Source organism: Takifugu flavidus, chromosome 8 (assembly GCF_003711565.1).
Source record: "Takifugu flavidus isolate HTHZ2018 chromosome 8, ASM371156v2, whole genome shotgun sequence".
Lineage (NCBI taxonomy): Eukaryota > Metazoa > Chordata > Actinopteri > Tetraodontiformes > Tetraodontidae > Takifugu > Takifugu flavidus.
This window is the reverse complement of record NC_079527.1, coordinates 12,582,684-12,598,628: the sequence shown is the minus strand read 5'-3', so window position 1 is coordinate 12,598,628 and position 15,945 is coordinate 12,582,684. Positions and strand designations below refer to the sequence as shown.

The 15,945-nt window shown below is 47.5% G+C and overlaps 1 protein-coding gene across 2 annotated transcripts; it reads right to left on the bottom strand.

Moving 5' to 3' along the window:
* Window positions 1-271: 271 nt before the first annotated feature.
* Window positions 272-15,187, bottom strand: col2a1a (collagen, type II, alpha 1a). Of its 2 annotated transcripts, none has more exons than XM_057041423.1 (52): window positions 14,885-15,187; window positions 12,643-12,659; window positions 12,526-12,558; window positions 12,082-12,114; window positions 11,887-11,940; window positions 11,641-11,733; window positions 11,252-11,329; window positions 10,991-11,035; window positions 10,794-10,847; window positions 10,649-10,702; window positions 10,321-10,374; window positions 10,166-10,219; window positions 10,027-10,080; window positions 9,858-9,902; window positions 9,725-9,778; window positions 9,603-9,647; window positions 9,436-9,489; window positions 9,110-9,208; window positions 8,955-8,999; window positions 8,780-8,878; window positions 8,536-8,697; window positions 8,293-8,346; window positions 8,111-8,209; window positions 7,924-7,977; window positions 7,719-7,817; window positions 7,563-7,616; window positions 7,433-7,486; window positions 7,307-7,360; window positions 7,147-7,200; window positions 6,977-7,021; window positions 6,726-6,824; window positions 6,503-6,610; window positions 6,371-6,424; window positions 6,246-6,299; window positions 6,105-6,158; window positions 5,938-5,991; window positions 5,752-5,859; window positions 5,610-5,663; window positions 5,339-5,392; window positions 5,094-5,255; window positions 4,902-5,009; window positions 4,666-4,773; window positions 4,465-4,518; window positions 4,273-4,380; window positions 4,132-4,185; window positions 3,772-3,879; window positions 3,613-3,666; window positions 2,961-3,068; window positions 2,587-2,875; window positions 2,184-2,371; window positions 1,863-2,105; window positions 272-1,703 (listed from the first exon to the last, which is right to left on the bottom strand). In XM_057041423.1, exons 1-52 carry the CDS (start codon window positions 14,976-14,978, stop codon window positions 1,557-1,559), a joined length of 4,257 nt encoding a protein of 1,418 aa, XP_056897403.1. In that variant the 5' UTR covers window positions 14,979-15,187; the 3' UTR covers window positions 272-1,556. The 2 variants fall into 2 exon arrangements, with proteins under 2 accessions (XP_056897403.1, XP_056897402.1); XM_057041422.1 differs by lacking the exon at window positions 14,885-15,187 and adding an exon at window positions 13,499-13,799.
* Between the last annotated feature and the right edge of the window lie 758 nt (window positions 15,188-15,945).

Here is a 15,945-nt window from a genome sequence, read left to right as displayed (position 1 = left end):
GATCAAGGTTTTACTACTGAAGACCAAAAACAAAGCTGGTCGTAGCTAAAAAATATTGTTTCCGCTACCACCCTGTTTGTTTCTTTGAACTACGGGTTACAAACAGCAGGCGACAACACCAACCTCACCTTAAAACTGCCAACTTGCAGTACATTAATTCAGATGATCTCATTGAGACATACATGAATGTATCGGTCTTTAAGCCTCAACAGTCTGTACGTACCCTTATGGAATATACAGAAAAATCTCCACAAAGTACACATGAACACTGTTGTTCAAAGAATTATGTCCCCACACTGTTTTTATTTAGATCTCAAAAGTCAACTTCATTCTTTGGTTTTCCTTTATTTTCCAATTTACATCAAATAAAAGTGTAACAAAATAAAAACAAAAAAAAAGAGAGAGATCATAATAAAATTTAAAAAAATGTACACGCCCTCACGCACACAAGGACAATCCACCCTGGTTGTCTTAGCAACCGTCCCCTGAAATTTGGGTGTCTGGACTCTGGAGGCCTTAAAAGAACACACCAACCCCATCTGACTGCACCCCTGCTCCAGGGTGGAGTGTGAGTGGGTAGTGTGAGGCTAGTGGGATTTAAGGGTTGAGGTGTGATTTTGTGGAAATAAAAGCGAGTCACAGAACTTGTAGCACCTTCTGAAGAAAGAGGAACCCTAATGCAAAGATGGCCTTTTCCCCCCAATCAGATTCAAAGATTTTAATATTTGTTTTTGGGTTGTTTTTTTTGTTTGTTTGTTTTTTTTGGTATTTTTCAGCGTGAGGTAGCTTTATATAATCTGGATGACTACAATAAACAAAGCAAAACTATTTTTTCCTTTCCTGCGAACTGAATCTTCTGAAGGGATACAGGCACCCCGGATCGTACGTTCCAAATTAAACTGAATGTTCCAAAAAGCTGTTGCTGTGCATATAGACACATGTACACTGGAAATATATATAAAACCATCTGGTTGTATATAAAAACAGACTTTTACAACAATAGAACCAAGGATTTTATAATACACAGTAAAGGTTTTGCTCCTGCTGATTCAAAAATGCCCTATCGGGGGGGAAGGAGGGAGGTGGAGTAGGTCTGGGGTTGGGTCTGGGTCGGTAGTGGAAAGGGGGTTTGTCTTACTTACAAAACCAACCCGCCCAGTCCTACCTCAACTCTGCCCACTTCAGGTTAGACAATAAATAAGTGACATCAAGCCATGTTTCTGTTCTCCATCACCTGTTCTCTTCGTCCCTCTTCCTCCCGGCTTGGACTCATTCCTGTCAACAGCAGGCCACGGGAAACATGACTGGATCTCAGGGAGCGAGGTCGACAGCAAATGTTGGTGTGACGTATAGATATTGCCGGTGCCCTTCAGCGCTAACACCCAGGGAATACAGCTGGGAGAGCGCTTCGTTGTGAGACAAATCAATTTTTCTTTAGGATTTTCCAGCCTTCCTTATTATGGAAGACTGTGTATTATGTTTCTTAGTTGAGTTCATTTCCTGTGTGTGTGTTTTTTGTTTTTTTTAAAGGGGTTGGGGAATCGAGATATTCCACTTTACAAAAAGCAGACTGCGCCTACATCCACTCCAAATTCCTGATCCGCTCCTCCGACGTCCATAGGAGCAATGTCCACGATGGGCAGACGGGAGGTTTTCTGTGTTTTGTACTCAAAGACAGTCTTGCCCCACCGGCCTGTGTGTTTCTGTAAGCGAAGAGCAGACAAACGTGGGAAAAATCCCTCAGTAACAAGGCCTTAAACTGGTTTGAATGGTAGTCTACGCTCACATTAATGTGTTCAACACTGTTCTTAATAGACTCGGCTGTGTTAAAGACCAGGCGGTGCTCATAATTCTGCTCTCACCTTGCAGCCGTCCTCCAACACGCTGTACGTGAATCGGCTGTTGCCCTCTGCCCGGATCTCCACCTCATTGGAGCCCTGCAGCAGCATCGCCTTCTTCAGGTTGCCAGCGCTCTGGTCCATGTAGGCGATGCTGTTCTTGCAGTGGTAGGTCAGGTTCTGGGACGCCTCAGCGGACAGAAGCCTCAAGAAGTTCAGCTGGACTCCGGCGGCGGCGGCGGCGGGGCCGTCCTGGGCGTAGCTGAACTGCACCGGCAGAAGAGGCCATTCGTACGACGTTTTCCGAGGCGCGTTTATTGGATCGTGTCGGAAATGTGCACTCACGTGGAATCCACCGTTCATGGTCTCTCCGAACCAGACGTGCTTGCGGTCCTTGCTCTTGCTGCTCCACCAGTTCTTCTTTGGTATTTTGGCGATGCTGGGGTAGACGCAGGTCTCTCCGGTTTCCATGTTGCAGAAGACCTTCATGGCATCAGCGGTGCTGCCGAGATTAGGATCAACCCAGTAGTTACCTGGAAAAATAACACCAGCGGGATAAATGAACTGAGGAAAGCTGTAGTTAAAACCTGGTCAGGGATGAAATGGGCCAAAGTGGAGTGTGAGAGAGATGAAGCAATGGATCATGGGTATTTTGTGACTGATGCCCACAAACTATAGCAGCATGATGATGTAATCTAACTGCAGCTGTTTTTCCACAGGCACTAAAAAGCTATTTTCCCCAACGTACCACTCTCCCATTTGGGGTGACACAGTTTCAGGTCTCTGCAGGTGCGAGCGGGGTTCTTCTGGGTTCCGTCGGGGCTACGCAAGGTCTCGATCTGGTTGTTGAGGGACTTCAGAGTGGAGTCGACCTCCACGTCGTGCTGCCTAAGAGAGCTGGAAGCCTCATCAGCCCTCATGTATCTGAGTGGATCGGGGGACTTCTCAGTTTGACCCAGACCAGCAAAGGCAGATATGTCAATTCCGGGGCCGGGGGGGCCAGGAGGACCTGGGGGTCCAGTGTTACCAGGAGGACCCTGAGAGAGACAGTATATAGGATTGTGGTGATCAGCCAGACATATGCATGCAAAACAGAACACAAGTCCAGGAAGTGTTACACACAGAAGGACCAGTTTCTCCGGAACGTCCACGAGGTCCAGGGGGGCCAATGGGACCAGGCTGTCCATTAGATCCATCTTTGCCAGAAACCCCAGCTGGTCCAGGTGGTCCCTACGAAAGCATTAAAGTCAAAGGCAGTTGATGTTAATAAACTACACGACTGAACATTCGATCCCAAATTTGGTATCATCATTAATAAATGATTTCCTTGAAAATATGTAGGACTAATTCCAACACACGTGTGCCTCTTCCTCACGACCCCGATCACCTGCAGGACCTTTGGCTTCTGTATGAACATTATTTATGTGACATTTCCCTTCATTTTTCTACTCATGCTCAGCGCTTCGCTAACCTCCAGGTATTGAAATCCGTTTCCCGCTGCAGCAGGGGCAGGAAATTCCTGGTCCCCGTCCCGTTGCCACTTTTATACTTGCAGAAAGTAATTACAAAATGCCTCAGCTGCTCATCTTATCACAGCGGCGGCGTGATTAAAAAAGGTGGCCTCTCCGGTCCCCGTTTCCATCAGGCGATTGGAGGATTCCAGAACGACTAACCTGTGCCCTTCATTACCGTCACATATCTGCAGCACTGAAGCTGCTGGACTCAAGTACAATGAGAGCTTTGCTTCTCTTTCACTCTTGCTCAGTTTTCTCACCTTAGGTCCGCCAGGTCCAGCAGGTCCAGAAGCTCCAGCATCTCCAGCGGGACCCTGTCGGAATGAGGGCAGATAAGATGATACGACCAACATAAAGGAATGTGTTTTTTTTTAAAAATTGATTTTGAGGGGAAGGAGTATTAAGTCTAAAGCTCTTACAGGAGGTCCAGGAAGCCCCTGCAGTCCAGTGAATCCACGGTGGCCCTTCTGTCCCCTCTCTCCGGCCTCACCAGCCTCTCCCTTATCTCCACGGGGTCCTTGTGGTCCCTGGAATAAAAGATTAACTCATATTCAACATCTGTAAATGTGTACCCTCGCCTACTGAAAGCCTTCTGGATGCGTGTAGACTACTTTTACATCACTCTGCATTGTACATGCTGGAATAAATAAAAATATACTCAAACCTGGACTTAATGTTTGACAGCAGTGCATTTAAATAGTAGAAGTAGGAGCAGTGCTCTGAGAGTTTACTCTGGTTGTCATAGAGATGGTTGGGCAGGTTAAGACTTCCATACTCACAGCCATTCCTCGAGCACCAGCAAGTCCAGGGGGTCCAGCAGGTCCTTGAGCTCCCTAAAGCCAAAGAAAACAATATTATGGGTACTTCCATGTGACCACTGTCCTATAGCTCCTACAGCTCTACGCTGATGTGGTACTCACAGCCTCTCCTCTGTCTCCCTGCTTTCCGAGGGGTCCGACAGGCCCAGGAGAGCCAGGGGCACCGGGAGCTCCAGGGGCACCGGCGGGGCCAGTGTTGCCTCGCTCTCCCTACGGATAAATGCAAGGTTCTGATTCGCTGCGATGACAGTTGGTGTGTTCTACCAGGAGGAGATTCAGATTTGCATTGCTTACTTTGACTCCAGAAGCTCCGTCTCTGCCTGGAGGTCCGTCTGACCCGGGAGCACCCTGAGATAAGGGATTGTGGATTTTTAATTAAAGTACGTCGCAGATGTTCTCACTGATTATTGGGTCATTAATAAACTCTGCAGTTGGTAATTTAATGCCCGTCTCGGACGTCATTAAAGTGAACTGCATGATTTGTGCAGCTCTGACCTCTCTGCCAGGATCTCCAGCAGGTCCCGTCAGCCCAGGGGGTCCTACAGGCCCAGGAGGTCCACGGTCACCAGCAGAACCTGATGCACCTTGTTTACCAGGTTCTCCCTAAATTCCAAAGAAAATCCGAATAGAACCTTAAAGTGCGTTCTAGATGATTTTTTAAAATATAAAATCTCATAGAAACACACGTTTACAAACTACACTGTTGTGCGTCTAAAGAATGGAGAACTTACGGAAGGTCCAGGAAGTCCAGGGAAGCCTCTCTCTCCACGCTGACCTGGCAAGCCAACAATACCACGAGATCCACCCAGACCCTGAGGACCTGAGGGACCTTCAGAACCCTGCAGAGTTGGGATTTCAAGTGTGGTTTTTATCAGGATACTGAACTATAACAGGAGAATGAAACGGTTGTCACGGCAACTCACAGGCGGCCCATCTTCACCAGGCTCTCCTTTCTCTCCCTGTTGGCCCGGAGGTCCACGGAGTCCAGCGTCTCCCTGTCTTCCTGGGGGTCCCGCATCTCCACGAGTACCCTTTGGTCCGTCTTTGCCGGCAGGACCGGCAGGACCCGCAGCACCGGGGTTACCCTATGACGTAAAAAATTGTTTTTGTTTCAATTGATGTTGAAATGAAAGAACCTATTGTGAGCTTTGTTTGATGAGACACTCACGTTAGGGCCAGGAGGCCCCACTCTGCCAGCAGAACCAGGGAAACCAGTAGCACCCTATTAAAAACAAAGAAACCAGTAAATATAAACATCGCTAGAGTTGGGATTCGTGTGTCTACAAATACAACAAAGGATCAAGCTCGGAATTCTCTTTTATGATTAACTGTGAGTTCGGAACACAATTTGTAAATTTTGTCTAATCAATACGTGGTGACAACATTTATATGATTGTCTTGGTAGTTCGGTTTGGTTTTGGTCAATTTAAGGTACTTACAGGAGCTCCCTGAGCACCACGTGCTCCTTTAGGTCCAGAAACACCAGTAGGTCCCTGGACAAGAAAAGCCATTACAATTACCCATCACAATTAAACAGATGAGGACACATCAGCCTGCTGCGTTCAAGGACCAGATACTGACCACAGGCCCGGGAGCACCAGATGGTCCCTGAGGTCCAGGAGATCCACTATCTCCCTTCTGTCCAGACTCACCGACCTCTCCCTTCACACCAGGCTGACCATCTGCACCCTGGGGAATTTTTGAACAGTAACATTCAACTAAACTGATGATGAACCCAGAACAATCATTTCCGGTGATTTTACTCACAGGAGGTCCAGCAAACCCGGCAGGACCAGGAGGTCCGATCTCCCCACGGTCACCCTACAGGGGGACAGTGATCAGTGCTGACAGATAAATACTTTTTCTGCTACAAATTCATTTAAAATCCTTCAAAATTGGCTAGATGTCCTGCTGAGAGAGGGACAGACACTTACAGGAGTGCCGCGAGAACCGGGGGCACCGTTGGGACCAACGGGTCCAGATTCACCCTGGAAGGACGAGAATCAGTCAAAGGGGCCGAAATCACAATCCGACAACATAAACGACAACGGCGAGAGCAGGAATGTGATCCTCACCTTTGCACCATTGGGTCCAGATGGACCCGGAGGGCCAATAGGACCAGTTAAACCCTGAGGAACAGGTGACAGTTAGAGACGAGGCACTTGGGGTCACTAACAACGACGGATTTATTCTGACTCACTCTAGAACCGTCCTTTCCAGGGGCTCCCTCGGGTCCTTTCTCTCCCAAATCACCCTGAAGGACAAGGTCAAAGGTTAAAAGGTTCTATTACAGAGAACGTTTGGACAAATCTTGGAAGGATCTGGTGCTCACTCTGTCTCCCTTGGCTCCTGGGATACCTCCGGCTCCTCTTTCTCCAGGCATACCCTGCAGGCCTGGGGGTCCCTGGGGTCCAGCAGCACCAGCTGGTCCAATGGCTCCCTGGATGGGATTTAGAAAATATCAAAGGGTAAAACAAGTCTTTGCCCACAGTCCTCCTCAAAGCAACACACACACACACAGACACACACACACACACACACACACACACACACACCTTTGGTCCATCGCTTCCAGCTGTTCCAGGAAGTCCACGAGGTCCCTGAAGACCCTGAGGTCCAGCACCACCTCTCTCACCAGGGAAGCCACGTTCACCCTATCGGCACATAAAAGATGTTAATTTAAGACAGAATCAGAAGGGAAAAATTCTGGAAAAGAATTCCAGTTGCATTTGAAACCCCAGAACTTCCTGTGCCAAAGCAGACACGTTGTTCTTTCAGGTCTGAGGCCTAAAAACATGAAACTCACTCGGGGTCCGGCAGCACCAGGTGCTCCTCCCTCGCCAGGGAGACCCTACAGAGAAAAGGAGCTCAATTATCATTCTGGAATAGACATAGATGAACTAGATCAAGAGGAATGGAGGAACGGCCGAGCAAAGCTGACTCCAAACATTCAGTCTAGAACAGGTAAACACTCACCTGGTCTCCAGGTTTTCCAGCCTCTCCAGGGGAGCCAGATGGGCCGGGCAAACCCTGTCGAACATTAATTAAAATCAATTATCCAGTAAATCCGGATTCATGTTCTGCTCATAATTAATTACGGGGGGTGCTTGGAATGTTTGATTGTCTTTAAAGTCACCTGGAATCCAGAAGGCCCGGGCTGACCTTGCTCTCCTCTCTCTCCAGCAGGTCCCTGTGACAGACAGGTGATCAGTGATGCACTAGCGACCCGCTGACGACGGGCGGATCAACGTCAGATACTCACAGCAGGACCAGGAGGTCCAGCAGAACCAGTCTCTCCATCTTTTCCAGGCAGACCCTGTTTAGAGAATTGACATAGTCAGGCTGATGGACTCGTGAAGCTCGGAGGATGCGAGTGAAGGAAACGTGCTCACTCTCAGACCCTGACGGCCCAGAAGACCTTTCTCTCCGGGCTTTCCGGGTTCCCCCTGTCGAGAAGAGACCGATGTGACTGAGAAGCTCTCCAACCTGGAGTTACACCCACAATCTCAACGCGCATGTTCGACGCTCCTGTTCATCTGAAAACTCACGTTGGCTCCTTTGGGTCCAGGGAATCCCATCACTCCTGGCTGTCCGCGGGCTCCCAGAGGACCAGGTGGACCCGGGCGACCGTCATCACCGGCAGGACCCTGACATTAGAGACTATTTACTGGAGGCAAAGCTTATGCTCACTCACCAGAACTGAACCAGAATCGTGTGCTATATAAAGAAGTTCCCAACTAACGTTCTACTTACAGAGGCTCCAACTTTGCCCTGAGGACCTGCATCTCCAGGACGACCAGTGAGACCCTGCGGATGAATTTCAAACAACGTGAGCGTCATTGAAGAAGGGAACGGGTCTCCGGAACACACCGACCTGAAGGAATTCTTATACTATGTCAACAGTTTCTGCCCTGGTGAGGAACAATGGTGCGCCACTCACTCTGGCTCCAGGGAGGCCGGGTTCTCCAGGGCGTCCCGGGTCCCCACCAGCACCTTTAGGCCCAGCAGCGCCAGGAACACCACGGTCACCAGGGGCACCCTGAAGAGCAGATGAAGGGAGACAGGGTGAATGTGGAAGCAGCTGGTTTCGGCTGTGGGCGGGTTCGGTGTGGGTTAGCTAACCTTTCCACCAGCAAGCCCATCCTGACCCGGGAAACCACGGTTACCAGGAGCTCCCTGCAAACACAGAAGGCTGCCTGTTAACGTGCATTAACTAAGTACTGCATTTATTCAACATTATCAGACTTTAAAAAATGTCCTTAAACGTATTTATAGGACAGTATAATGCAAACGTGTGAACTAATTTCCTTCCTTCTTTGAATTAAATGTCAGAATATTCGTTTCAATAGCACTTGTATGACGTACTCTCTCTCCGGGAGGTCCAATGGGTCCGGCAGCTCCAGGTTCTCCTCGAGCACCTCTCTTGCCTTCTTCACCAGCAGGGCCAGGGGCACCTTGTGGACCAAGTGGGCCAAGCTCTCCCTTGGGTCCCGTCTCCCCTTTGAGGCCGGGGAGACCAGGGTCACCCTAAACATGACCGAATAACAAAACAGAGCTATGACACAACCCAAATGTTTCACAGAGATTAGTTTCATCCAGATGGACTCACAGATTGTCCTTTTGGCCCCAGAGAACCAGTAGCTCCCTGTGGTCCAGGTGGTCCACGAGGTCCAGGGAATCCAGGGGCACCAGCAATACCAGGACCACCCTTGAAGGAAGGAAAAGGTGTGAGCATGTAGAATAGAGGAGAACCGTGAAGCTGTAGAAGCAGATAGCGGACTTACAGTAGATCCTTTTGCTCCAGGAATACCATCAGTACCAGGGTTGCCCTGCACAGGCAGAGAAGAAGAAACTGTGGATCACGCTGTAAAAACCTGTTTTAATGTATAGACGTCACGATGCGAATGGCTCAGGGGGACAGTGACGATGCCAAACGAACCGATGCTCCAGCAGGTCCAGGAGATCCCGGAGTGCCAGCCTCTCCGCGGGGTCCCTGTTGTCCTTCAGCTCCGCGGTTTCCAGTAGGTCCGGCTTCTCCCTGACGGGACACAACGAAGCTTTCAGTAACAGACACAATCAGTAATAATAAGGACACTGTTGCCTAACAACGCAGCTAACAGCTAACAGCTAACAGCTAACAGCTAACGCAGCCACGCTACAGCTAAGACTGACTCTGATGGTCTTGAGTATAAGCAAGCTGACGATGAATAACTGAGTGATGATATATGAAATTTGAGGATTTCAACAACCAGAAATAGGACAAACCTTTGATCCTGGAGATCCTGGGAAGCCGGGAGCTCCAGCTGGACCCACAGGCCCCTGTCGACAAAAGAGAAACCTGCATGTCAGGGTTCAAATTTCATCACAATACAGCGTAAAAGGAAGAGTGAGCTGGATGAATTAGAGACAAATTGTAGATATCAGGAACGCACCGGTGGGCCAGCAGGACCGGGTAAGCCATCGTTTCCTCGAGCACCCTGAGGAAGAAGCAGAAAGGATTCAGGTGTGTTCTGAAGAAGGCAGAGAGAAATATTAGTGCTAAATGTTCACTCACTGCAGCTCCCGCTGCTCCAGGACGCCCCCTCTCACCAGGCAGACCACGAGGGCCCTGTGGAAGAGCGACAGAAGATCATTTATTACATGAAACACAATAGCTCACGATGGTGGGTTCGTGGACTGTTGCTTACCATCGGTCCAGGAGCACCGTTCTCCCCAGCAGAGCCAGTCTCACCCTGAAAAGAGACACAGAAAATGCTGATTAAAGACCAGTAAATGCTGATTAAAGACCAGTAAATGCTGATTAAAGACCAGTAAATGCATGAAAACAATGCAGACAGCAGCTGTTCCTCCACTTACTTTGGCTCCTGCAGCACCAGATTCTCCCTTAGCGCCATCCAAACCAGGGTGACCCTACAGACCACGTGACAGACCCCGTCAGTACTCAAGCATGATGCAAAATGAATGAACACGTTATGATTGAAACTGAAAGACTCACTCTGTGTCCTTTGATTCCAGGAAGTCCGGGAGTTCCAGGGAATCCACGAGCTCCCTGTATTTCAGACACCACAAATTTCCATCGGGAATGAATCCATCTCTGCTCCCATCTACTAGCTTTGTGGTTTTATTTTGCAACAGTGCTACTCAACAAACCTGAGGCCCCGCAGGTCCACGTTCGCCAGCTTTTCCGGGTTTACCGGCCTCCCCCTGCAGAGAAACCAGCGTTTCAACAAGTGTTTCTATGGGCAACCTGCCCCAGGAGGAGATCATCAGCGCCCTCTAGTGGTAGCCCCTGTATAGCGCCATGACGTTGATTTATTTAATATCAGGAATAATATATAACATGATTTGATTTTGGGGTCTCTTATAGTTGCTATTTATTATGTTTAAGTCAGTGGCCTTTCAGTGGCCTCTGATCCCCGTGAACTCTTTGTTTTTATGTTTTTAAGATGCTGAGGTTGCGGATCAAAGATTGGCTTACATCACTTCCAGCTTTCCCAGGAGGTCCGGCTGGTCCACGAGGTCCCATTGGTCCCTGTTATGAATATGAACATTTATTATCTGTGGCAGCCGCCAGAGTGTGCGTTAAAAAAAGGTCATGTTTGAGTAGATATATGTTTACTTACAGCTGGACCAGGCTCTCCAGCCTCACCAGGGGCACCCTGGAAACCCTGTGGCCCCTACAGGTGGAAAATATTTATAAATAATTAACGAAATATTTTTACAATTTATCTGAATTTGTAGGATACTGATATACTGTTCCATCATGAACTTTTGTTAATAAAGACAGTCACATTGTTTTCTACACTAAAGATGCACTTACAGGAGCTCCAGAAGGTCCAGGCGGACCACGAGGACCCATAGGACCCTGCAACAACAAATAAACACACAATTATTTATCCTTATATGTTTTCTTTTGTGGGACATGAGGCTTCTGGGCCACAAGGTGGCAGCATTTAGACTAATGGTTTTCACATTTATCGGTAAGTAAGACATTAAACACACTCTCTCTCTCTCTCTCTCTCACACACACACACACACACACACACACACACACACACACACACACACACACACACTTTACCATGGGGCCCTGCATCACTCCCATCTGAGCCCCTCCAGATTTCTCATCGAACCCCGCGGACATCTGAGCAGCAAAGTTCTGATGAAACAGAGAGCATGAGTTTGTGTTTAATTGATCTGGACAGCAGCAAATAAACAACATGAACAATGATTTAATGCGATAATTTCATTGTAGTTCATTTACTCCAAAGGACAGGCTGGCTCTGCCCACTTCCTTTTCAAGTTAAGGACTAGAAATCCTAATAATTTTATGTTAATGTGAGTTTGAAGGGTGCAAATATTCAATTATTCATTCTGTGTTAATAATAAACCGTCTCCATTTGTAATTTCTATCTGTAATCCTATTTCCAGATGATGTGACAGTAAAGGTGTGCTGTGAATCTAACTCACTCCTCCAAGGCCGGGTGGTCCAGGTGGGCCAGCAGGTCCGGGGTTTCCGGGGGTGCCGGGCTCACCATCTCTTCCTCTAGGTCCAGGATTTCCCTAGGGAAAAAAACCCCAATCAGATTCTATTCATATTCATATTTAAGCTACATTCGATACCAGTTGAAAGTATTGATCAGGGCATCAGCAGGTGAACCCTGTATGTGGTTTCACAGCATTGAAAGGATTAGGTTTGGTGGTGTTGCCTCCTACCTTATCACCCTTAAGACCGACTTCTCCTCGTGGTCCCTGCTCACCCGAGGGGCCCTGAAAATACAAGATATTTAGCATTGCACGTTCACGGATTAAGATCCCCAAAATTGTGTCATCATAAACCAAAAAACAGCATTAATGATCAATTCTACGATTAGTTTGGTTGGAAGCTTTGAATAAAGAACGTTTGTTTACCATGGGGCCCGGTGGTCCTTTTGGTCCTACAACCTGCACAAAGATAGAAGAATTAACATCAGGTTTCAGGTTTGAGTCTATATCGCGTTGCCGTGAATCCTTTTTCCACCCTGAATAGCTAGAATAAGAGGGCATGCTAATGCTAACGCTGTGCTGCTTCAAACTAAAATCACAATCTGACCCAGGTTTCATTTAACATGGCAGTTTCTGGACACGCATTGCCTCCTCTTAACCTCCGGGGGTGTCCACCTGACAGTGGCAATCGCAGCCGAGGGCTTCTGAGAGGATTTAATGTGGTTCATTGTGTCTGAGGAATGTGTTTTTTTTTCCTTTAGTCAAGTTAGGGAATATAGGACACGGCAGCGTAGCCTTTTAATTCTGTAAAATGATCCAAATAAACCTGCATATGTAAGCATTAAAAGAAGCAAAATACTCGATACTTACATCTACAATGTCTCCTGGTTCTCCTTTCTGGCCCTAATCACAAGAGACATGAATAAACATCAATAATTGGACAAGAATGCCTTTGTTTCTAGAGCAGGTTCTCGGTGAGACTCTCACCTTTGCGCCAGTCACGTCTGATGTCGCAGGTCAACGGCAGAAAAGAGGGAAAACACAAGGATTAAAAAACATTCCAGACATCAGTTTCAGAGGAGACCCAGGAGGGAATCTAATGATGCTAAAGGGAACCAAACCGACAGGTTGGGGAAAGAAAGACTAATCCAGATGATCAAGCATGAACGCTGAGGCGTAATTACAAAGAGGAGGAAGCAGGCCTGAAACAGGAGCTCAAGCGTTCACGTCCAAATTGGGAAATTAGCAGCAGTTGCCGAGGACGTTGGACCGATGTTAATGTTTAATGAAGCAGAAACATTATTAAGGAATTTGAGTTTTTAAATTGGGGATCCAGTAAATGGGATTAAACGGGAAAAAACAAGCGGATAAATCAATTCTCTCATTCTCACGGGACAGCTGTTGGACTCTGTGAGGCTTTGATTGGATCCCGTTCACATAATATTTACAGGTTTTATATTTCACATCCTCCTGCAGGCGGGTTGGCGTTTGTGGCTTGAGCTCGATCTGAAATCAGGCTTCACTTGGTTAAATCTGAGTTAATCCGAGCTGGTTCAGTTGACAAGCAGCTCAGAATTCACCCCATTCCACATGAACCATGGAAGGAAGCTCATTCTGAGGCCGATCTCCATCTGGAACCAAACCCCGAACAGCCCACTCTGAATGGGGAACTTAAAGGATCAGTTTTACCTCCTGAATTTACATATTGGCGACATAATCTGGAGTTATAAAACCTAATCCTGCATCTTTGAGTTAGTTCCCCATTCTAAAGTGTTAGCAGAGAGTGAGAATGCAAGCAGGAAGAGTAATTTATTTATGGGTATGTGAATAAATAAATTACAACCAATGAGGGCAGTGACATCATCGGGGCAGATGGGGCAGCACTCTCCAGATGTGATGATGGGGTCGGCACACTCTTTGACCTCCTCGCAGATTATCTCATCACACAGAACCGACCCACTGTCGCACACACAGATACGACACGGCTCGGGCTTCCACACATCCTTATCATTGTAGGGCTGCCCGTCCTGGATGCAGCCGCCTGCCTCCTCTGCGGCGGCCGGCAGGGGGCGCCATGGCGGGTGGACAGAGAAAGAAGCGCAATGAGAAGACAGACAGGCGGTTTCCATGGAGATACGCAAAACAGAGAGAGGGATTGCAGGGAGGCTGGTTATCAGCAGATGTTAGATTTTTTTTTTTTTTGACAAATTAAGGAAGTAGGAGGAGGTTATGAAGAAGGATGAAGAAGACAGCGATAATCGTCATCCTGCGTCAAACAAAAACCTGAAATGATGCACAGCGAAGCTGATAAGAAGAGAAGCTGCTGCGCAAAATATGCAGATCTTTTATTTCTAAATAGAAGGGATGAAAATATTCTGCAGCGTTTTCTGTAACGTCAACAGCGGCCACAGTTGGCGCTTGTGTTTGAAGCCATAGCTGAGGTATTTCACATCGTGGCCCGAGTATATTTAACCTGAAGGCCAGTTCTCCTGAGTCAATGAATGAAGCTCTCTTCAGGGGATACTGGGACCAATTGACAAGCTGCTGCCTTGAGTAAACACGGGCTCCTTCCTCATTGCTCCGTCCGGACCCCACGGCTGTGTCGGGCGCCAATGCAAACAAGTTGAGGAATCAAGAATGGGGGATTTGTTTGATGTAGGCAGAAGGGCCGGACCCCCTAAATGATCGTTTTCAAGGCACCTTTGTAAAACTGATACTGAGCTGATGCCAGTTATGAGGCAATTTAGCGCCTACGGATGTTTTAGAGAGATTTTTGAAACCTTTACCGTCTTGTTAATGAACCAGTAAGCAACTCTAAATATACTATACGTCCATCATCTGTTGCCCCCTGCTGTGCAGCTTGTCCTCCCCTCCTGTTGCACTTTGAGCCTGCTGCTCAGGAGGTCAAGAACCTTCTGACCTCTTCACATCATAAATAATGCTCCACTCATTCTGCAGACTAAAGAGGTTATTTTTTGACTACAGCCTGCATACAGTCAACATTCCTTAATTTTAAGAAAGGTCATTTTAGGCGTTTTTTAAAGTCAAATTTGTGCATTATTTCCTGTTTTATGAACCAGCGTTGGAGAGGACAAAAGCAAAACGGTCTTTTGTTTCTTCTTTAGTGTGACGCAGAACGCAACTGTCACTGTAATTAAACGTTCAAATATCACAAAATAAAATCACAGTCATTTTCTTTTTAAAAATCAAGAAAAACGGTGCAACTTACGGTCGTCTTCTTCCTGACACCTGACCACGGATAGTAAAACAACTTGGGATGCTACGAGTAGCAGAACAGTCCTTGAGTCCAGAAAGCTGAACATGTCTAAATATTAGACATGCAAAAGCTCGGGAGAGAAATGAAAAGACAGACAAGACCAGGCTCTGTCAGTGGTGTGTTAGGAGTGTGTTCCCAGAAACTTATGGCACCATGCAGTCAAACCCTCCAAACTAAGTGGAATCCAAAGCGGGGCCCCGGCTGGAACTTTGCACCCACCGCGTCAGGGCAAGCACCGCGGTTTTATGTCCACCGGCCCCTGTATGGATCTTCGTATATTCGTGAAACAGCGTCCTTCCCCCAGACCCCCCGTCAGGCTGAAACCTGAACCTCACCTCCCTCCCCTCAATCCAGCAGCATCTACACTCCCGAGGATTCTTTTTTTTAAGGACCAGACCCTCCTTCCTCCTGTGACCTGCCCGACCGAGATGCACCTTCACTTTCACATTTAAATGGGGACATTAATCCGCTGAGCAGGGGTCAAACTCAATCAAGAGCACATGTCTGAGCCGTCCTCAGTGTCCCTACCGAGCCCACATTCAGTTACATTAGATCTGTAACATAACTCAAACTCTACATCCTTTGTGGTAATTAAAAATATTTATATCTTTATAACCGAAATCTCCATTTAAAAGACACTGGACTCTTGTTCCGTTTCCCACAGTAATGAACCACCTGTTGCATCATGTGACCAGTCTCGACGGGATTGTTGATGTCACCCTCCTCTCTCCGTCTGATCGCTTGGATCGATCCTACAGCTTCAAAAGTAAATAAAACAACGAGGGAGGGTTGAGAGTCAGTCAATGGATAAAGGTAGAAAGGTAAAATTCCCTTGTTTTATGATTGAATCTCACGATCGTATCAGTAACAGAATGGCAAATATTGGCCTGAATTCTTGGAACACCGAGCTGCACGTGTGGGGAAACGTCTGTACAGTCTTCATTATCTGCTCTTTATAGGGCGCAGGAGGTTGAAAAAGGAGTCTTTGTGGAGAGGAGAGGTGCAGCGATTGC

Excerpts from the sequence above, each read along its gene's own strand:
- col2a1a (XM_057041422.1), bottom strand. The coding sequence starts at position 13,784 with ATGGAAACCGCCTGTCTGTCTTCTCATTGCGCTTCTTTCTCTGTCCAC. Across the intron at positions 9,779-9,857 it reads ACGGTGCTCCTGGACCGATG|GGCCCTCGTGGTCTGCCTGG; the intron begins GTAAGCAACAGT and ends GCTCTTCCACAG. Across the intron at positions 6,300-6,370 it reads CTGGAAAGGACGGTTCTAGA|GGTTTAACTGGTCCTATTGG; the intron begins GTGAGTCAGAAT and ends CCTGTTCCTCAG.